The following is a 22,302-nucleotide window of genomic DNA, read 5'->3' as shown; positions in this document are numbered from 1 at the left end:
CGTCTCAGTTTGTAGAACATAAGTCATCTCAGTAGTATGATAGTTATCATAGCCGTAGCCATTGTAAAGTATGCCAGCTATCTTTAAATGCTGTTTTATTCACCCAGTATCTAAGAAAATGTATCTGTTACACTTGCATACAGTGTGTGAAACATCTCAGGTGATATGTGATTCTTTGTCCATGTAATTATATATATATATATATATATATATATATATATATATATATGTGGGCAAGACTATACGCAACATTAAAATGAGAATAGCTGAGCATTGCAGATCGATTCGCTGTAATCGTATAGAAGCTCCATTAACTTTTCATTGGGTGAATTTGGGACATTCTGTCATGGATTTAAAGTTTTTAATGCTACAACAGATAACATTGAAATATGAATTGTTTCCTTCTTAAACAGAAAAAAAATGGTTATTTGAATTGGGGTCTCTTAGCCCTTCCAGTTTAAATAATTTTATTTATTTATTTATTTTTAATTTTTATATACCGAGATAGAGTGGGGCGTATTCCTTTAAGAATTGTGAATAAGCATTGTGGTTGGAGCTTTAAGTCTGTGGATTTAAGCTCTCTTTGGGAATATTTAAGTTCAGCTGATATGCAAGCTGTTGATTCTCAGAAAGAATATGGCATGACTAAGATGTGAACATATTAAGGAGCTCTCAAGTGTTTTTGTTTTTTGTAGGTTTTGCAATTTTTCATATTATAACATGGGGAATTTTTATACATAAAGGCTGAGATAGTATTAGTCCTTTGTTTGTTTTTTTTGGTCTTAATGATGATTTTTTTTTTTTTTTATAGTGAAAACATTACAGAGGGCTTTGGTTGAGCCTCGCTTATGCCCCCAAAGAAGCCGGATAGGCAAAACATGTTGGGCAGATGATTCATATTTGGTGGGTAGTTAAGCTGCACCCTTCTGGATGACTTTTTGAAAATTCGTTACCCTCAATTTAAATGAATTTTTCCCAACATTACTACAATAGTTTTTATGGAACTAAGTGCTCCGATTGAAGTGACTGCAAATATCAGTTTACTTGTTGAAGATACATTTTTTTTCGTCTTTGATGAGAAGCAGTCACTGTTGAAAACTGTAAATTAGAAAAGCCATCATTATGAGAAGAAATTTGGTGCTTTGAATTTTAATGGTTTTTCTGTATATAAGATTAAGGTTTTTGGATCAAATTGATTAATTTTTGGGGAATATTTGAGAGTGGGATTGCAGTATAGTTTTTTTTTTTTATATTATGCATGTATGTATGATGGTGTCTTTGGATGTGCGAGTATGTTATGTTTTGATGGACCCTGTATAGTGTTCACTTTTTATGTGATCTTTAAATACTTTGTTTCTATGATATTGAGTAGTCTAGATTTCATTTGAATGTATTTATAAGTTAAATTAAATAGACATTTTTTTTGAGGAACAGAATAAAAAATGTTGTACATTTTATTTATGAATTGTTCCATATAATATTTTGAGTTAAAAGTGTTAGTACGACATACTGGCATGTACTATCCTAGTATGTCATACCAGCATTTTTCCCCATCTCAGTTCCCAGACAGGAGAGATAGATGCAGAGCTGCTCTGCCGGGATTGCTGTGTAAAGTATTCCCTCTCCCCCAACTCCCCATCACTGGTGCCATGAAGAAGGAAGGAAACTGCACAAAGATAAGGAACACTTGTTTTGAAAAGAAGCAAATGGAAAAAGGGAGAGGGATCAGCTGCAGGGACTGAGCCCTTTTTCTGCTGCCCTCTTGCCCCCACTCTCACTCTTGTTGCAAGACGCACATGAAGAGGTGAGGAGAAGGGAGGAGGACCAGACAAGAATAGGGGGCGAGTGAAGAAGGAATTTTCATATTCCTTGTTCTGGTGGGGATTATCCAGCAATCTGCTGAAGACACTTTGTAGTCGTCCAAGGTCCAGAGTGTATGTATGTATTTGTGTTCTGCTTGGGAAGAGGTTCCCACCTAAGCAGAGTGGCAGCTGAGACAGTCAAAGAAATTCTGGTGCAGAAGCCTGTCCTGTATTGTCATAGGAGGATAGGAGAGATAATTGGATGGATTCAGGTACTAGAAAGGGGAGTCTGTGAGTAAAGGAAATGCTCCAAGAGTATGTTGATAGTGGTTTGTGAATCAGAGGAAGCTCCTTCTGTTTGCTGATGATCTGGATTTATGTAACTGTTAGAATTTTGTTTCTGTCATGGATGTTATACGAATGTGTGCATTTTGACAAATCATTTCCATTCTACAAGTATCTCAGTAAATATTTAATTTTGGAGGTGAAAGGAAGGTCCATAGCCCTAAGTACATATTCCTCCCTATCAGAAGAACCATGGGAGTCCCAAGGAGTACAAGATGGCCCCTCAGCTCCAAGTTGTGACCTTGTATTGGAGACTAGAGTGGAGCAAAGATTACATTCGTATTACAATGTCCCCAGTGCAGTGGAGAGGTTTCACAGTGACCAATTTCATAAGCAAGCTAGTCAACATTAATACTCCAAACCAATACAACAGAGAGAGTTATCTCATAAGTTAATTATTTTTAACAAAAATGCAACAGAAGCAAAGTAATGCAAAATTGCTCAAGCTAACTGTTCACATTCAGGGGAGAGGTTGCTGTAACAGTAGCAACAGGATACACCTTATGGACAACTACTGTGCATTCGATAGCTAGACACATTTACATGTTTGTACATGAGGGTCTAGAATTAATTTAGAAGAAATATTTTACATAGGAAAATTCCTACTTGACTTGTAGCACTGGGATCAGCTCCTTTGTTCAATAACGTCATGCAAAGTTCTGTACACTCCCTTGCTTGTTCACATGCCGCCAAAAGAATTGGCCTTCCATCAGTCGTAGTGTTGTTAACATCTGCTCCAAATTCAAGAACCATATTAGCACAGCGCCCATGTCGCTTGGTAGGTGTAATGCAGTAAAATAAAACACCTGTAAAACAAAAGAGCCCAGCATTTCAAGAATTTATAGGGTCAAAAGCCGTGTGCTTAAAACACCTGCTCAAAACAAGTTGTTAGAAAACATTATAACACCAGGGTAGGCAACTTCTAGTCCTTGAGGACACCAGTCCATTCAAGGTTTGCTAATAAATATGCATGAGCCAGATGTATAGGAACACCGCTTCAACTGTACATAAATCTCTCATATACATATTCATTAGGAATAATCTGAAAAACTGAGCCGACTTCTCTACACCAGGACTGGAGGTGGACTACCGCTGCATCAAGAACCACTGAAAATTCTGAGCTCAGTAACACACTGCATATGCAGGAATGTCTCATTTTAGTAATTACTTGATGCAAAATGGTATAGATTGCCACGCCCCTTCCCTCAAAAAATAAAAAAAAATTAAGGAGGTGAGGGACCACTTCTGGTGCTTGCACAGGGCACCATTATCCCTAAAAGGCAGACCTGCTTCATTCTACAACAGAGCTGATATTGGTTGTCTATTTCAAAATGCCTCTCTCTACTGTTTTAATGACCTCGAGTTTTGGTGAACAGGCTGCTGCATCAGATTTTACTCATCTACAACTATTTAAAATCACAGCCCAAGTTATTAAGAATATAGCAAAATGCAACCGATAACAAATGACAATATTTTACTGACATGATATAACATGATGTATTTATTAACTTAAAAAAATACAAAAGCAAATTCAATGTAAATCGACCTTTTCCTTCATCATCCACTATGGTCATGTCAGCTCCTGCATGGATTAGCACCTCCAGGACAAGCTCATGCCCAAGCTCGGCTGCTTTCATCACAGGGGTGCATCCCAACTTGTCCTGCACATCTGGAAAGGCTCCCAAGTTAATAAGAAAGTTGCCCATGTCGACATTATTTGCTACTGCAGTCAGATGAAGGACACCTTCTCCATTCTGTGGCTCTGTGAGGTTAATAAGATCAGGCACTCCGAGTTTGATCAGCTTTTCTATCTGTTCTTTATCACCCTGACGCACGCACTGAAGAAGTTTATATATCTGCAAAATTTCAAGTCTATTTTCTGCAATCTTCCGCATTTTTCATTAGCCACGATTAATCCAGTTAAGCTGTTTGAGACAAAATAGTAAAACAATTTTTGGAATATAGTTATTTTTATAGGAATTTTTGAGACCTATCCAATTTTTAGATGTTACACCTATATTTGAATATTCACAAGTCAGCAATTGCACCTAATAGAACCATGCATCAATGGCATATGGAGATGGATAAATGCATAAACCTGCTGTATAGTATATATGATACCTAGGAGGAAAATATCTTTACTAATGCTGCTTTAAATTTTCAATTCAGACAATTACTGATGATGCATTTCAGATCTCCATAGATGGGTCACCATAATACAAACATTTTAGACAGAAAGCAATAAACATACACCATTAGTCCAATTTTGAAGGTCATTCACGTGAGTTAAAAAGTCTTTTGCCTATGTAAATCGGCCATGCGAAACCCACTATCCCTCAATACATGCTTTGGCCAGGAGAGACGAGTAACAGGCTCAGATTGTATATTGCGCTCTAGGCATGTTATTTTTCAGCTTTAACAAGCACCCACAGCAAAGGCAGCTGCAAATGTCCCATGGCAAGGTTCAAAACGAAAGTACGTGAATACTTTTGATCTGAAACTTGGAGCAATGTCTGTGGGTAAAATGTATCCTGAAACACTGTGAGGCCAATACTGAAATGGGTTTGTCTGGCTAGGTTGGGGACTTAGCCAGACAAACTGCAATGTTGAGATTACTTACCTGTTAATCTCCTTTTCCTTAGTGTATGCAGATGGACTCAAAACAAGTGGGTATAGTGTGCTCGTGCTAGCAGTTGGAGACGGATCTGATGTCAACACGGGTACATATACCCCCACAGGAAGTGCAGCAATTCAGTAATCTTCCTTGCAAAAGCTTTATGGATATATGTGTAACTGACCGATCGATTAAATAAACAGGATTACCCTGACCGATTGATAGTAGCTGGAGACTGCCAGTGTACTCAACCGGAAGGCGTCGACACCCGGCAGGGTGGATGCCCTATTCTAAGAAAACATGGCTTACCGTGAGTCGGTGAATCCCCATGTATACCGGCAGCCGGGCGGGATGCTGAGTCCATCTGCATACACTAAGGAAAAGGAGATTATCAGGTAAGTAATCTCAACATTTCCTAGAGTGTAGCAGATGGACTCAAAACAAGTGGGATGTACAAAAGCTACTCCCGGACTGGGCGGGAGTCTGCCCGAGGTCCATTCAGGATAGCCCTCGCGAATGCTGTGTCCTCCTTGGCCTGGACATCCAGACGGTAGAATCTGGAGAAGGTATGGAGGGAGGACCACGTCGCCGCCTTGCAGATCTCTGCGGGCGACAGCATCCTAGTTTCTGCCCAAGAGGCCGCTTGCGCTCTAGTAGAGTGAGCCTTGACCCGTAGAGATGGTGGCTTTCCCGCTTCTACGTAGGCAGCCTTGATAACTTCTTTGATCCAGCGGGTGATGGTTGCCGTGAGGCCGCTTCCCCTTGCTTCTTCCCGCTATGAAGGACGAACAGGTGGTCCGTCTTTCGTACTGTTTCTGACATATCCAGGTACCTGGACAGTAGCCTGCCGATGTCGAGATGGCGTAGTATTCGACCTTCTTCCGACTTCTTCAAACCTTCCGTGGTAGGCAAGGATATGGTTTGGTTGAGGTGGAAGTGTGAGACTACTTTGGGTAAGAAGGAAGGAACTGTGCGAATATGGATAGCCTCTGGAGTGATTCTGAGAAACGGATCCCGGCAGGACAGTGCTTGTAGCTCTGAGATGTGGCGTGCTGAGCATACAGCCAGCAGGAACACCATCTTCAAGGTTAATAAACGGAGGGACAGGCCTCGGAGTGGTCTGAAGGCGTGTCCCACTAGAAAGTCTAAAACTAGGTTGAGGTTCCACAGGGGTACTGGCCACTTCAGTGGCGGGCGAATGTGTTTGACTCCTTTCAGGAAACGTGAAACGTCTGGGTGTGTGGCGATGCTGTTGCCGTCACTCCGGGAACCGTAGCAGGATAGCGCTGCCACTTGAACTTTGATGGAACTGAGGGACAGACCCTTCTGAAGTCCATCTTGCAGGAAATCCAAAATGATAGGGATCTTAGCGGCATGTGGATTGGTGCCGTGAGTTTCGCACCAGGCTTCAAATACTCTCCAGATCCTTATATATGTTAGGGAGGTGGAGAACTTGCGTGCTCGGAGGAGTGTATCTATCACCGGCCCCGAGTATCCTCTATTCTTCAGTCTAGCCCTCTCAAGGGCCAGACCATAAGAGAGAATTGAGCTGGGTCCTCGTGGAGGATGGGACCTTGCCTCAGCAGGTCCCTGTGTGGAGGCAGGGGAAGTGGATTCCCTGCCAGTAGTCTTCTCATGTCTGCGTACCAGGGTCTTCTTGGCCAGTCCGGGGCCACCAGAAGAACTAGGCCTCTGTGCCGCTGAATCTTGTGTATAATGGCGCCCAGCAGGGGCCATGGAGGAAAGGCATATAGCAGGATCTCCTGAGGCCATGGCTGTACCAGGGCATCGATCCCCTGGGATAGAGGATCCCACCTGCGGCTGAAATATCTGGGAACTTGAGCGTTGGACCTGTCCGCTAGTAGGTCCATGCCTGGCGTCCCCCACTGATCCACAATCATCTGGAAAGCTGTGGGCGACAGCTGCCATTCCCCTTGATTTAGGCTTTCTCTGCTGAGGAAGTCTGCCGTGGTGTTGTCCTTCCCGGCGATGTGGACAGCGGAGATGTCCTGGAGATTTGTTTCCGCCCAAGTCATCAGGGGGGCAATTTCTAGGGATACCTGTTGGCTTCTGGTTCCTCCCTGTCGGTTGATGTATGCCACCATGGTGGCGTTATCTGACATCACTCTGACCGCTTTGTTGCGAAGTCTGTGGGCAAACCGCAGGCATGCTAGCCTGACTGCCTGTGCCTCTAGTCGGTTGATGTTCCACCCCGACTCTTCTCTGTTCCAACGCCCTTGGGCGGTGAGTTCTTCGCAGTGTGTTCCCCATCCGTTCAGGCTGGCATCTGTCATGAGCAGGTTCCAGGTTGGGGAGGACATTCATGTGGCCGGGCTGCAACCACCACCGTAGCTGATTCCGCACTCTGGCTGGTAGAGGTAGGTGTGTGGTATAGTTCTGTGATCGCGGACTCCACCGAGATAGGAGGGCGCATTGTAATGGTCTCATATGAGCTCGCGCCCATGGTATCACCTCCAGAGTGGATGCCATAAGGCCAAGGACCTGTAAGTAATCCCAAGCTGTGGGCCAGGTGGCGCCCAGCAAGGCCTGCAGACGATTCCGTAGCTTTGATCTTCTCTTGGAGGTCAGGCTGACCTTGTCTTCCTGGGTGTCGAACCGGACTCCTAGGTATTCCAGCGACTGAGAAGGCTGTAGGGAACTCTTGTTTATGTTTACAACCCATCCTAGGCTTTCCAGAAGAGCTATAACTCTGTTGGTTGCCTGGTGGCCCTCCTCCGGTGACTTTGCCCGGATCAGCCAATCGTCTAGGTAGGGATGGACGAGGATTCCCTCCTTCCTGAGGGACGCTGCCACTACTACTATGACCTTGGTAAAGGTCCGCGGCGCGGTGGCCAACCTGAAGGGTAAAGCTCGGAACTGGAAGTGTTGGTCCAGGACCTTGAAGCGTAAATAGCGCTGATGATCCCGATGGATTGGGATATGCAGGTAGGCTTCCGACAGATCTAGAGATGTGAGAAACTCCCCTGGCTGCACTGAATTTGACAGACCGCAGATTTTCCATGCGAAAGCTGGGGACCCGTAGGTATCGGTTGACTGACTTGAGGTCCAGGACGGGCCGGAAAGTGCCCTCCTTCTTGGGCACAATGAAATAAATGGAATAATGCCCAGAATTCATCTCCCTTGCAGGCACTGGGATTATGGCCTTTAGGGACAGGAGCCTCCGCAAAGTAACGTCTAGGGCCGTCCTCTTGATGGGCGAACAAGGGGATTCCACAAACCTGTCCGGCGGAAGTCGAAGAAAATCCAGGTAATACTCTTCTCGGATGATGGCGAGGACCCACTGATCCGAGGTAATCTCGACCCACCAGCGGTAGAAGAGGGATAGCCTGCCCCCTATGGCCGCTACCCCGGGATGGGTCGGCTGATTGTCATTGTGGGGTACGGCCGGGACCCGAACCCGAGCCGGTTCCCCTCTTGCCGTGCTTAGGCCGAAAGGACTGGTTCCTGGCCTGCGAACGAGGTGCTTGGTAGCGAGTCCTGTAAGGGTTGAAGCGCTGAGAGGTTCTACCTCTGGATGGTCTAGGAAAGGGGCGCTGGTTCCTCGTTGACCGGTCTTCTGGTAGACGGGGTAAGGGAGAGGCACCCCACTTATTGGCCAGTTTCTCAAGGTCGCTGCCGAACAGGAGGGATCCCTCAAAGGGCATTCTCGTGAGGCGTGTCTTGGAGGAGGAGGAGTCGGCCGACCAATTACGTAGCCAGAGCTGTCTCCTGGCTGCCACTGAGGATGACACTCCCTTGGCTGCCGTACGGACTAAGTCGGAGGCTGCATCAGTGAGGAACGAGAGAGCTGATTCCATTTCTTCTCCCGGGGTGTTGTTCCTAGCCTGTGATAAACAGGAACGTGTCACCATGGTGCAGCAGGTCGCAATTCGTAGGGACACGGCTGCCACCTCAAAGGCTTGCTTCAGAATGGTGTCCATGCGCCGGTCATGTATATCCCTGAGGGCCGTCCCCCCCTCCACCGGAATGGTGGTGAGCTTCACAATTGCGCTAACTATGACGTCTACCTGGGGGCACGCCAGCTTCTCCTTGGTTGCCGGGTCTAAGGGGTACACACCCGCCAAGGCCCGACCCCCCTTGAATGAGGCCTCCGGCGTATTCCATTCCATATCGATTAGCTGCTGAGCTGCTTGTAGGAGGGGAAAATGGTGAGACGTTTGGCGCAGACCCTCTAACAGGGGGTTCATTCTCGGTTCCCCTGGGGCGTCATGGCCCGGGATAGCCAGCTCCGACAGGCACTGAGAGATCAGGCCTGGGAGATCCCCTTTCAGAAAGAAGCGCCTCATGGTCCGATATGGTTCAATCCCCGAGGGAAGTTCTCCCTCCTCGGGGGACTCGTCGTCTTCCTCGGGGTAATCTAAATCCCCATAAGTGGGGGTTCCGGGTGGCGAGTGGTCGTGCCTAGGCCTTGAGGGCCCCAGGGCCAGGTCATCCGGTATGTATGGACCTGCTCGGGGAGCAGCCTGCATTGTGACAAAGGCATGAATCCCCTTGAATAATTCCACGCATGAGAGCGAAGCAGGATCTGGTCTGAGGGGTACCAGGTCTCTCGGGTTCCCTGGCTGCTCACCACTGCCTGCTAGGTCCGGGGTATTCCCTGAGGAACTGGCAAGTATGCTGGGCTGCGACCAGTCCTGGCCTGGAACTCCCAGGGCCTCTTCACATTGGGCACATAGGGAGTCCGCTTCCTCGCCCTGTGTGGCTCTGAGGTTGCATGCCGAGCAGAGACTTACGCCCGATGCTGGAGGTGCCTGGTCCGCCGATGCATAGGCTCTCTTACGCTCCATGTGCACCTAGAAACGGACGCTTATCAGCGGGCGCTGAAACAGTTGTGCACTGAACTACGTGCGCCTAACAATATGCGCCCAACAGCATGCGCCCAACAATGTGCACCTAATGCGCGGTGACGAACCAGGCAGGAAAATGGCGACCTCCATGGCGGCTCTGCGAATCCTCACTTCCTCGGAGACCAACAAGAAAAGATGTACACCTTACCTTGTCTTCGGCGCTTCCCGGTTGCGACCCGGGCGGTCTCCGGCTGCGGGGGAAGAGGGTGAGTACCGTCACCGCCGCGCTCGAGGAAGTGCACCCACTGCCTCTGGGCCGCGCCTGAACTCGTCCGCTCGGGGGCCAAGTCCACGCCGGGACCGAGGCTGCCTCTAGGCCGCGCCCAAACTCGTCTCACTCGGGGGCCAAGCCGCGCCCGAGCCCTTCTCGCTCGGGGGCTGAGTCCCTGCCGCGATTCGGCCACAGGACCGAGGTACTTACCTCCGAGGGACCACGGAAATCACCTCGGGAAACTCAAATGGGGGAGGGACCGAGTGGTATCACCGCAGGAGTGCGGGGCTTGCCTTCAGGTAGGTTTCGTCTAAGAATTTAGTCGAGTAGAATTTGGAAACACGCTCAGCGAGCGTGAGGTAGCTCCGAACTGCTTTGGAGACAGAAATTACTGAAGTGCTTCACTTCGTGTGGGGGTATATGTACCCGTGCTGACGTCAGATCCGACTCCAACTGCTAGCACGAGCACACTATACCCACTTGTTTTGAGTCCATCTGCTACACTCTAGGAAAGTTTTTAATTTCCCACCGCTCTGAATGCCTCCAACTTATCCAGCTGATAAGGGAGAGGGGAGGTGGAGTAGAGTAAGAGAGAGAGTGAGTGAGAGCGAGAGGGGTGTTACACATATTAGTCCACTATTTATACCACTGTAGGAGGGTCAACTAGTAACTGGAGGTGAGGTTTTGGTGGTGGTCTAAGGTTTTGAAGGACAGTTTTACATGCATAGTCAGAGATACGAACAGCACAGTACACAGAGAAGATTTGATGTGATTTGGAGGGAGGAAAGGTATAAAAAGATGAGATTTGTACCGTGTACTCTCACTCTAGTTTGATGCAATCATTTGTACACGGTACAAATCTCTTCTTTGTGTACCTTTCCTCCCTCCAAATCTTCACTGATGTGTACTGTGCTGTTAGTATCTCTGTCTGTGCATGTAAAACTGCCCCCCCAATTCCTAGACCACCACCAAAACCTCACCTCCAGTTACTAGTTGACCCTCCTACAGTGGTATAAAAGTTTATTTATATGACAGCCTTATAAAAAGGTTCTCTCTCTTTTTGCTCCAGGAACAGCCCAAAACGTCTAACATTTCTCTAACCATGTCCCCCCCCCCCCTTTTTTTTTTTTTTTATTGCGGGCCTTATTCATGCGAAATTCATTAGCAAAATAATAAATCTAGGTCTATGTTAGGTAACTATTTTCAGCCATTTTTAGGCACTACATTTTGGGATGAAAACCTCAAGGATTGCTATTAATTCACCTACTTTTTGGTGCTTAGTGCTGGAAATCAACATTAAGCGCCTAATTTCTCTTCCCTGACTTGTCCTCACTATCATTTTAGAAGTTTTGTGATTTTAGGAACCTAAATTTATTTAGGTGCTCAGATAGGGCAAAGTTTTTAATTCAAAAATCTTGAAGTCTAACTCTTAAATTTAGGTGCCCAGATCATTTGAATATCAGCTTAATAGTTTGAAAATTGCCTTCCAATTGGGCAGGAAATATATGGGTACATTAGGTGGCTATAAGTGCAAATTTTACTCCATTTACTTGTGAAAAATACTGTTAAAGAGGAGGGGGAAGGGTCGTTTAGGATCATGTTCCCCACTGGACTTTTTCAGATTTTAGGTGAAAAAGCATATGGTGATGTTAGGGTTCTGTTGTGGCAAAGACATGGATAAATTAGAAAGAAAATGTGTATGTTAGCCTTTTTAATTTAATTTTATTTAGTTCACACCTTTTCATTGGTAGCTCAAGGTGAGTTACATTCATGTAATTCTTGCTCTCTTTCTGATTATAACTTATTGTTCTGTTTTTTGGTTACAAGTTTCTATCCCTCGTTCGATGTAAACCGATCTGATATGGTATTCAACCATGAAGCTCGGTATAGAAAAATGTGAAATAAATAAATAAATAAATGTACTGGAGGCATTTCCTTTTACCTCAAAGGGCTTATGATCTAAGTTTGTCCCTGAGGAAATGGAGGGTGAAATGATTTGCCCAAGGTCACAAGGAGTGTGTATCAATGGGATCTGAACCCTGGCTTTCCTGGTTCTCAGCCCATTGCTCTAACCACTAGGTTACATCTCCACTCCTATGCTATCTCAAGTAGAACTTCTCCTCTTGAAATATGTTGCCCTTAAATTCTCTTTATGCAGGTCCTTAGTCACCCGATTCTCTCTCTCTCTCCATTTATATATCTATCAGTCATCACAAGCAATAATATGGGATGGATGGAATGAGGGAGGAGAGAGGTTAGTATGCTGCTTGATGTGGCTATAGGGTTGCATAATAATTGGACCGAACAACCAAGACAGGACTATTGTAAAGTTACCTCATGGTTATACTTTCTGATTCACAGGGAGTGCAAAGAAGCTGTAGGTCCAACAGTTTTATCATCAAAAAGTTTATTTGAACTTTCAAATAGGCAACTCCTATTTTCAAAACTACGCAAGTAAATGGCTTGTTCAGGGTCCCCCTTTTTGACACGGACCCCGTGTTTCGCCCGAAGGCTGCGTCGGGAGGGACAATATATGAATTTTACAAAGGCTAAAAGAAAACAGCAAAAAATACGTGTTAAAAGTAATGGACCAATTTAAGGGTACAGAATATACCAATTAACGCCGGAACACATACCTTAAAGTAAGCTGGGGAATTCACACAGCTAAATCGGCAAGGAGAGCGGGCGGCTAGACAAAATACAGCGTTTTAAAAGAAGTAGTTTTGGCGCGATTTTGTGCAGCCAATCAGAAAACGAGTAAGCCGGCCAATCAGAACAGGACAAATCATGCACTCAATTAAATGAATACAGTAATTGCGATCGTATACAAAACAAAGAGATGTATTAAAGGAAATATTGCCACTCGATCTCATTGTTCAATCCTGCCGGATGCAGGCTATTAAGTGTGAAAATCCACTTCTGTTCTCTACAGATAAGCATCTCAGAGAAATTTCCTCCCCGACACGGCAGATGAAGCAAATCAATCACCAAAAATCTTAAATCATCCTCAGAGTGCCCTGCCAATAGCCAATGGGAGACAAGGGGAGCAGATTCACGGGGTCCGTGTCAAAAAGGGGGGACCCTGAACAAGCCATTTACTTGCGTAGTTTTGAAAATAGGAGTTGCCTATTTGAAAGTTCAAATAAACTTTTTGATGATAAAACTGTTGGACCTACAGCTTCTTTGCACTCCGTGTGGATTGGATATTGTATTTTGGAGTGTTGTTTTGCTCCGTCTTTATATTTGGATATACTTTCTGATTAAAATAATACTTAAAGTTGGCCCTAGACTTCACACTGCTAATTTAATTTTCCCCTTTTCTTGTCCATAGTCATGCAGAGTACACAATTAACCCCTTCCACCGCTAACACATCTCTCAGAAAAACATAACCTGGGCAGTGCTGCACAAGTGGAGGAGCAGCCGGCTGCAGATCAGAGTTTAAATCCCACTGCTGCTCTTTGTGACCTTGGGCAAATCACTTCAACCCCATTGTCTCAGGTACAAATGCACATTGCAAACCCTCTGGGTACACTTGCAGTACCTAAAATGCAATTTCCTTTGAAGTGCCTGAAAGGCACAATATAAATCAAAATAAATAAATAAAATAAACCTGAATAGTTTACAGTTCACTCAGCATGAATTTGGAAACTAATAAATTAGAGCTCATGTATCTAGATTAAGAATACATGTTATACCAAGGCTGACAGAACAGTGTGCGAGGGAGCATTGAGAGCAGAAGATAATTTTACTAATGGCTGATCAGTGAGTATCGTTCTACAGGGTAATTTCAGGACTTAAAGTTTGGGGGAGAGTGAGACTGTGGAGTATACTAATCTTTAGTTTGTGTGCTTCATTAAAAAGGTAAAGTAGGTAATTCTGTCTTTTGTGTTTCCTCACACCATCCCCAACTCACCCAATCCTAAGCACATTTTTTGATATATAGACTCTTATCCCATTTAAGAAGACAAGAAACATTTTTACACCAAAACTCAATTATGAATTTATCTAAAACAAGGGAGTGACCCAGCCCTTATCAATAGATTGTCTCTTTGCAAGCTTTTGCCAAATTAATATTAAATCCACCATTTAAATTTAAAGAGCTTTATTTTATATATCCCTACTGCCCTAGCAACCTAAAAAAACACAATATTAAGATGTAGACAGCCATCCATCACTGAGATGGGGGTCTTCAAGTCTTTTGCACAGAGTGCCACATGTATGATTTTCTACTAATTGGTGAGAAGCTGTATTTGTGCACCTGCTGCAGAGAATGAGTCCGATCTCTGAAGGCTAGAGTGGCAGACCTGGAGAAGATAAGGCAGACATAGAGGAATATAGAGAAGACCTTCAGGACCCAGAAGTCAAGTTCCAACTCCAGTCTGGCAGCCCCTGTGCTGCCTTGGAAGAGCAAAATCATCTGGATGGAAAGCATCAACTTGGTGTAGCAGGAAGTGATTCTGTAGCCAGGACCTGCTCTCCAGGTGATGCATTATCCTCTCGCACCAAGCAAGTGTCTCTAAGGGCTGGTGCCCAGGAGGGAAAGGTTAGGTCGGCCATCATAGTTGGTGATTTGATCATTAGAAATATAGATAGCTGAGTGGCTGGTGGATGTGAAGATTGCTTGGTAACTTTCCTGGCTGGTACAAAGGTGGTGGACTTCACACGTCACTTAGATAGGATTATAGAAATTGCTGGGGAGGAGTTGGCTGTCATCGTACATGTGGGCACCAATGGCATAGAAACATTGAAATGACGGCAGAAGACGACCAAACGGTCCATCCAGTCTGCCCAGTAAGCTTTCACACTTATCTGTTACTCTTGTCCCTTTTAAGTAACTTTTTGGTTCTATTTCCCTACCACCCCTGCCATCGATGTAGATAGCAGTGATGGAGTTACATGTAAGTGTAGTATCTAGCTAATTGGTTTGGTGTAGTAACCGCAGTAATAAGTAAGCTACTCCCATGCTTGTTTACTCAGCCTGTGCAATTCAGTCCTTATTGGTTGTCTGAATATAAATCCTCTTTTCTTCATCCCCCCTTCCGTTGAAGCAGTGAGCTGCGCTGGATATGTATTCCAAGTGAAGTATCAGGCTTGATTCGGGGTAGCAACCGCCGTAACAAGCAAGCTACTCCCCTGCTTTTCTGTGGATGCAAATCCTTTTTTCCACATTTCCTCTTGCCATTGAAGCATAGAGCAATGTTGGAGTCGCATTAACCGTGTGTATGTTTATTGAATAAGGATATTAACCTCCAGGTAGTAGCCATCATTCCTGCAAGCCACCCCCATGCTTTCTCTTCATTCACATCCTCTAGACTTTGGATCCATACAGTATTTATCCCACGCCATTTTGAAATCCTTTACACTTTTGATCTTCACCACTTCCTCCGAAGGGCGTTCCAGGCATCCACCACCCTCTCCGTGAAGAAATACTTCCTGACATTGGTTCTGAGTTTTCCTCCCTGGAGTTTTAAATCGTGACCCCTGGTTCTGCTGATTTTTTTGCAACGGAAAAGGTTTGTCATTGTCTTTGGATCATTAAAACCTTTCAAGTATCTGAAAGTCTGTATCATATCACCCCTGCTCCTCCTTTCCACCAGGGTATACATATTTAGATTTTTCAATCTCTCCTTATAAATCATTTGATGAAGACCATACACTTTTTTAGTCGCCCTTCTCTGGACCGCCTCCATCCTGTCTCTGTCCCTTCGGAGATACGGTCTCCAGAACTGAACACAGTACTCCGTGAGGCCTCACCAAGGACCTGTACAAGGGGATAAACCCTTCCCTTTTCTTACTCGATATTCCTCTCTCCTTGCAGCCCAGCATACTTCTGGCTTTAGCTATCGCCTTGTCACACTGTTTCACCGACTTCAGATCATTAGACACTATCATCCCAAGGTCTCTCTCCTGCTCCGTGCACATCAGCCTTTCTCCCCCCATCGAATACAGTTCATTCAGAATTCCACACCCCATATGCATGACTCTGCACTTCTTGGCATTGAATCTCAGATGCCTTATCTTCGACCACTCTTCAAGTTTCCTTAAATCCCGTCTCATTCTCTCCATTCCTTCCGGCGTGTCCACTCTGTTGCAGATCTTAGTGTCATCCGCAAAATGACAGACCTTATCTTCTATCCCATCCACAATGTCGCTCACAAAGATATTGAACAGGACGGGTCCCAACACCGATCCTTATGGCACTCCGCTCAACACCACTCTCTCTTCAGAGTAAGTTCCACTTACCATCACACATTGTCTTCTGTCCGTCAACCAGTTTGTAATCCAGGCCACCACCTCAGCACTCACTCCTAAGCTTCTCATTTTATTCACCAGTCTCCTGTGTGGAACCATATCAAAAGCTTTGCTGAAGTCCAAGTAGATGACATCTAGCGCTCTTTCTTGATCCAATTCCTTGGGTACCCAGTCAAAGTCCATTAGATTTGTCTGATAGGATCTTCCCTTGGTGAATCCATGCTGCCTCTGGTCCAGCAATTCTTCCGACTGTAGATAGTTCACTATTCTTTCTTTCAACAGCGACTCCATTACTTTTCCCGCCACTGAGGTGAGGCTAACCGGTCTGTAGTTACCAGCCTCTTCTCTGTTTTCACTCTTGTGAAGCGGGACCACCACCGCTCTTTTCCAATCGCACGGCATCACTCCCGTTTCTAGGGATCTATTGATCAGGTCACACAGCGGACCCGCCAGCACATCTCTGAGCTCCCTCAGTATCCTGGGATGAACCTCATCAGGCCCCATGGCTTTGTCCACTTTCAGTTTCCACAGCTCTTCCCATACATTCTCTACTGTAAATGGAGTTACATCTACTCCATTCCCTTCCAGTTTCTCGTTAACTAGCGACTGACTTTCTCCAGGGTCCTCTTTAGTGAACACAGAACTGAAATATTTATTTAATATTTCTGCCATTTATTCGTCTCTCTCCACACATTGATCCTTTTCACCTTTCAATTTCACTATACCACTTTGAACTTTTCTCCTTTCACTGATGTATCTGATAAATGTTTTGTCACCTCTCTTTACCTCTTTGGCAATACTTTCTTCCGCTTGACTTTTTGCCGTCTTGATTACTTTTTGTCTCCCTCAGTTCTATCAGATATTCTTCTTTGTGCTCCTCCCTTTGAGATCCTTTATATTTCTTGAACGCTGTTCTTTTAGCCTTTATTTTGTCAGCCACCTCCTTTGAGAACCAGATAGAAAAGTAAAGAAAAGCAAAAGAAAAATGAAACCTAACATATCAATTAGTTGCCTTGGTAATTGCTCCTTTTGGTTTGGTCCACTGTTGTTCCATATCTCTCTTGTTTTCCCAGCCTACTAGTTCTTCCTCCAGGTACTTCCCCATTTCATCAAAGTCCGTGTTTTTGAACTGCAAAACTTGGGTCCGTGTGCTTCTTTTCCGTATCCTTTTTGTGATAGTAAACCATACTGTTTGATGATCACTGGTGCTGAGGTGGGCGCCCACCTGGACATCAGAGACATTATCTCCATTAGTGAGCACTAAATCAAGTATAGCTCCCTCTCTCGTGGGTTCCATTACCATTTGTTTGAACAAAGGTCCTTGCAGAGCATCCACTATTTCTCTACTATTGTTAGATTCTGCAGATGGGATTCTCCAGTCTACATCCGGCAAATTAAAGTCTCCAACGATCACCACTTATCCTTTCTTTCCCATCTTTTGGATGTCTTCAACCAGATCTCAGTCAAGCTCTTCCGTTTGGTTTGGAGGCCTGTAAGTCACTCCAATAATAATGAATGTCCCATCTTATAATAATATATATATTATTTATATTATAATAATAATTATATAATTATAATAATAATAAAGTCCGCCTCTACCATTAGGGCTTGCAGATCTGGGATTTTATTGCCCAAACTACGAGCATTTGTGCTCATAGCTTTCTAGCTTTCCTCGTTCAGGTTACTGCTGTTCCTGGACTCCTTTTGTGAATTATTTGAGTTTTGTTGTCCACTTCTCCCATTCCCTTTGCATTTGTGCAAAGGAAAAGATTAGTGCCTTTGATGACAGATTCATCCAGCACAATAAACGTTTTCCTTTGATTACTGATCTGGAATTTCTGCATGCATTGGGTTTCTTCTCTCGTTTCAGATATCACTTCAATCTTTTTCTCAATAACTTCTTCAGTATTTAATACAGAGAAGGCTTTTTGTACTTGCACTTGATACAGTGTGTCTCTGTATCACAGGTTCAATTCTACCAGAGCCCACTGTAATTGAGCTCCTTAATACCCTGTGGGAGTGGGGGAGTAGACTTGTGGGCTGCACAGCTGTCAAGAATGGGTACCTGTGGGTCACTGTCTTATCCTGAGCCCACTGTAAATCTCTTTATCCTTGACTTTTGGTTTTTCCTGTGGTAATGAGGAATTAATTCCTGAATATTGTAAGGTGGGTGAGCCTTTCTTCATTGAAGCTCATTCAGCTTTAACTTCAGCCAGCTCCTTTTTCAAGGAAGAGAGTTCTGAACATATGGGGCAAGCCCTATGTTTCCAGATGATTTCCCTCAGAATAAAGACTCCACAATAGTTACATTGGATAGTTCTCATTTTGGTAATTTGATGGTTAACACCTAAGGAAATACCAATTTACTAATTTATCTTGATTGCCAATTATGAATTTAGGCAGACTATATCAGAAAAACAAACCCAGGGGTGGGAGGGAGTCAAACAGTTAACCCTTGTTCACGGATGTTCTCAGGACTCTGTATCTGCAATTGAGTTTAATAAGACCCTCCCCCTGATTGGCTTACTAAGTTAAACTAAGTTAAACTTTTACTTAGCTGGACACAAGAATCTTTAGTGCTCCCTGGCTCCTCACTGTGCACTTCCCACAATGAATCTGCTGGTTGTCAGAGTTAAGCACCCCCAAGCTCTGAGACAGCCACACCCAAGATTAGGACATTTCTGGAAGTTTATTTGTCCTTTGTTTTAAATTCTTTCTACTCAACTCTTTATGCCCCAATATTAATTTCTAAACAGAGATTATTAGTGACAGCTAAATCCAAATAAGAGATAGATTCTATAGGAGGGAGGTTCTGGAAGCCAAATTTAGGATTTTAGGTAGAAAGTTGAAATTTTGAACCTCCAGGGTAGCAGACTCCGAAATGCTCCCTTTCCATTCACAGGACCCCAGAGGCAAGCATGGATGAGATAATGGTGCAGGGAAGATGGATTTAATTTTGTTAGTAACTGGGCAACATTTTGGGGAAGGGACGCCTATTCTGAAAGTATGGGCTCCACCTTAACCAGAGTGGAACCAGGCTGCTGATAGTAACCTTTAAAAATGAGATAGCGTAGCTTTTAAATTAAAACATGGAGGAAAGCAGTCACTCAGCAGCACATGGTTTGGAGGGAGGTATCTTTAAAGGATACTAAATTAATAGGGGAGTTAGGGCATCCCAATAGAGAGGTTTCAATAAAAGTATGTAATCCATATGCCTATAAGTATAGAACAGACTGCATTAAAATTCTCTGTCAACTGCTAAGAAAGTTGTATATACAAATAAAAAAAGTACCTTGAAATGTTTGAATGCTAATGCTAGAAGTCTAAATTTAAGATGGGAGAGTTAGAATGTACAGCACCGAATGAAGTAGTAGACTTAATGGGCATCTCAGAGACCTGGTGAAAGGAGGATAACCAATGGGACAATACTATTCTAGGGTATAAATTATATCGCAATGATAAGGTGGATCGATTTGGTGGGAGTGGCACTTTATATTAGGGATGGCATAGAGTCCAACAGAATAAAGATCCTGCAAGAAACTAAACGCACAGTAGAATCTTTATAGGTATAAATTACATGTCTTTTGGGGAAGAGCATAGCAGTGTGGCTATCTCTCATCGACCTGGCCAAAATGAACAGACAGGTGATGAAATGGTAATGGAAATTAGGGAAGCTAACAAATTTGGCAGCACAGTAATAATGGGAGAGTTCAATTACCCAAATATTAACTGGATAAATGTCACATCGGAACATGCCAGAAAAGTAAAGCTTCAAGATGAAAATAAATGACCGCTTCATGGAGCAGCTAGTCTGGAAACCAAAGACAGGGAGAGCCATTTTAGACCTAGTTCTTATTGATGTGCATTATTTGGTGCAAAAAAACAGTACTGGGGCTGCTCGTCAACAGTGATAATGTGATCAAATCTGAGTTAATGACTGGAGGGAGGACAGTAAGTAAATGTACTGTGATAGCATTTAACTTTCAAAAGAGAGACTTTGATAACATGAGAAAACTGGTTAGAAAAAGACTAAAAGGTTCAGCTGCAAAGGTAGAGAGTTTACATCAAGTGTGGGCATTATTTAAAAATACCATCTTAGAATCCCAGACCAAATGTGGAAGGAAGGCCAAATGACTGTCAGCATGGTTAAAAGATGAGATGAAAAAGGCTATTTTAGCCAAAAGAACTTCTTTCAAAAATTGGAAAAAGGATCCAACTGAAGAAAACAGGAAATGTAAAATACTGAAAAGGCAGGCAAAAAGAGAATTTAAAAAGAAGCTGTCCATGGAGGCAAAAACTCATAATAAAACCTTTTCTAAATATATCCACAGCAGGAAGCCTGTGGGGGGGGGGGGGTTGGTTAGACTATTAGATGATTGAGGAGTTAAAGGGACACTTAGGGAAGACAAAGAAATTGCAAAAGAGACAATAAATTCTCTGCTTCTGTATTTACTAAAGAGGATGTTAGGGAGATACTTGTGCCAAAACTATATTTAAGTGAATGTGGATGATGCAAAAGGGCAGACTGACAAATGAAAGAGTAGAAAGACACCTAGACTAGTGGGTTTACACCCCAGAGTTCGGAAAGAACTAAAAATGCTGATCTATTACAGAAAATAATCACAAAATAGGTTCCACACTGCCACAAAGACTTATGGCCAGCATTAAAAACCGAAAAAGATAAATCTCAGAAGTGGATAGGAAAACAGTGTCAAAAGCCCATTCCAGACGAATTCCAGTGCAGCAAAAATGTAAATTTCAATACAGCAAAATCCAGTCTAATTACAATGGAGCAAAGATAATTTCAATTTCATTACAGCAAAATACAGATGACAATCCCATGAAGAGTATTAACATCTAAACCTCAAAAGCTACAGCTTCATCATGCGTAAACACAGGAACCACCTCAAGTCCAAAGGATACTTGGTGGGAGTCAAGGAGGAGGGAAGAATGTAGCAATAGACTCAGCCCAACATGTTTTGCGCTCAGCTTCCTCGAGGGGCATTTCTCCTGTATTGTCCAAAACGTTCTTCAAAGACACTTATCACTACTTCTGGCCCTCATCAGTGTTCACACTTTTACAATAGACAATAAACAAACAGCATTGCATTCACCATCTTATTCTTTAATGCGGGCATGGCCTAATCCCTGGAACTATAGATTCAATACCTAGTGCTGGGGCTGAATTTGTCATTTAAGAAAAGAGAGACGAGTCATAGTAGTCCCTCATGTCATAACCCGCTGCAGTCCCTGCATTCAGAAGGATTGAGTTTGCTAAATAGTGCTGGGAATGGTTTGTCACCTGGCTAGATCTTGTGAAGGTTTTTGTTTTGGTTTTTTTTAAATCGGCGACAAAACTTGGGTATAAATAACCAGTATTTCAATATATTATAAAGCATTAAGATAGAATGGATCGGACTTCCGGTGATGACATAGGCAGAGTCGGGAATCCGGGGAACGAGCTCCGCGGACTTCCCCTCGCTGTAATCAGCTGATTTTGCCCGCATTATCGCTTCGGTTTTACATTTCCAAAGCAGCGCACGATATCGGGGAGCCTGGGGCGCCGGAACACCACATTTTGAGTGGAGCACGGTGAGGGATGCGTCACCGAAGCTTCCATAGCACAGCAGAGCAAAGGCCTAGTAATTATAAAATGGCAGCGGCCCCCGAGCCGACAAAGTCGCTGTCAAGTGTCTCTACTGAAGCGCTGAGCCAGATCTCAGCCAGCAGTACTGCAGCCCTGGATGATCGGTTGCTGAAAATTCAAACTGCAATGGAGGAAATCAAGAGTATCCTCGAAGGTCAATCCCACCGTTTAGAACACGCGGAAGAAGTCTCTCTGACCACGGAGACAGGCTGACTGAGGCTGAAAGCCACGTGCGGGAACTACAGGCCCAGCAGGCAGCTCTCTTAGACCGAATAGAAGAACAGGAAAATCAAAATCGATGCAATAATATTAAAATCATTGGGCTTCCAGAATCTATGAAAGAGACACTGTGCGATTTTATAGAGCAGTGGCTTCCAGCCCATCTTAAACTTGAGCTTCCCAATGATCAGTTTCACTGTGAGAGGGTACATAGAGTGGGGCCTGCTGCGAGATCATGCCGCCAGACCGCGACCGGTGATGGCCCGAGTGCTCAATTGGAATCATAAAACTCTGCTTATAAGGGCATACAGGCAGCAGTGGAGTATCAGGGGCAGCGAATTCT

The 22,302-nt window shown here is 44.2% G+C and overlaps 1 protein-coding gene across 1 annotated transcript in view; it reads right to left on the bottom strand.

Moving 5' to 3' along the window:
- Positions 1-22,302, bottom strand: part of ANKEF1 (ankyrin repeat and EF-hand domain containing 1) — a 169,900-nt gene that overhangs the window by 113,344 nt on the left and 34,254 nt on the right. The window contains exons 4-5 of the mRNA XM_029593521.1: positions 3,694-4,072; positions 2,754-2,953 (exon numbers count right to left, since the gene is read on the bottom strand). Coding sequence (XP_029449381.1) covers positions 2,754-2,953; positions 3,694-4,042 — 549 coding nt within the window. The 5' untranslated portion in view covers positions 4,043-4,072. The remainder of the gene's footprint in view (positions 1-2,753; positions 2,954-3,693; positions 4,073-22,302) is intronic.

Source organism: Rhinatrema bivittatum, chromosome 3 (genome assembly GCF_901001135.1).
Source record: "Rhinatrema bivittatum chromosome 3, aRhiBiv1.1, whole genome shotgun sequence".
Taxonomy (NCBI): domain Eukaryota; kingdom Metazoa; phylum Chordata; class Amphibia; order Gymnophiona; family Rhinatrematidae; genus Rhinatrema; species Rhinatrema bivittatum.
This window is presented reverse-complemented; position numbering and strand designations above follow the sequence as displayed.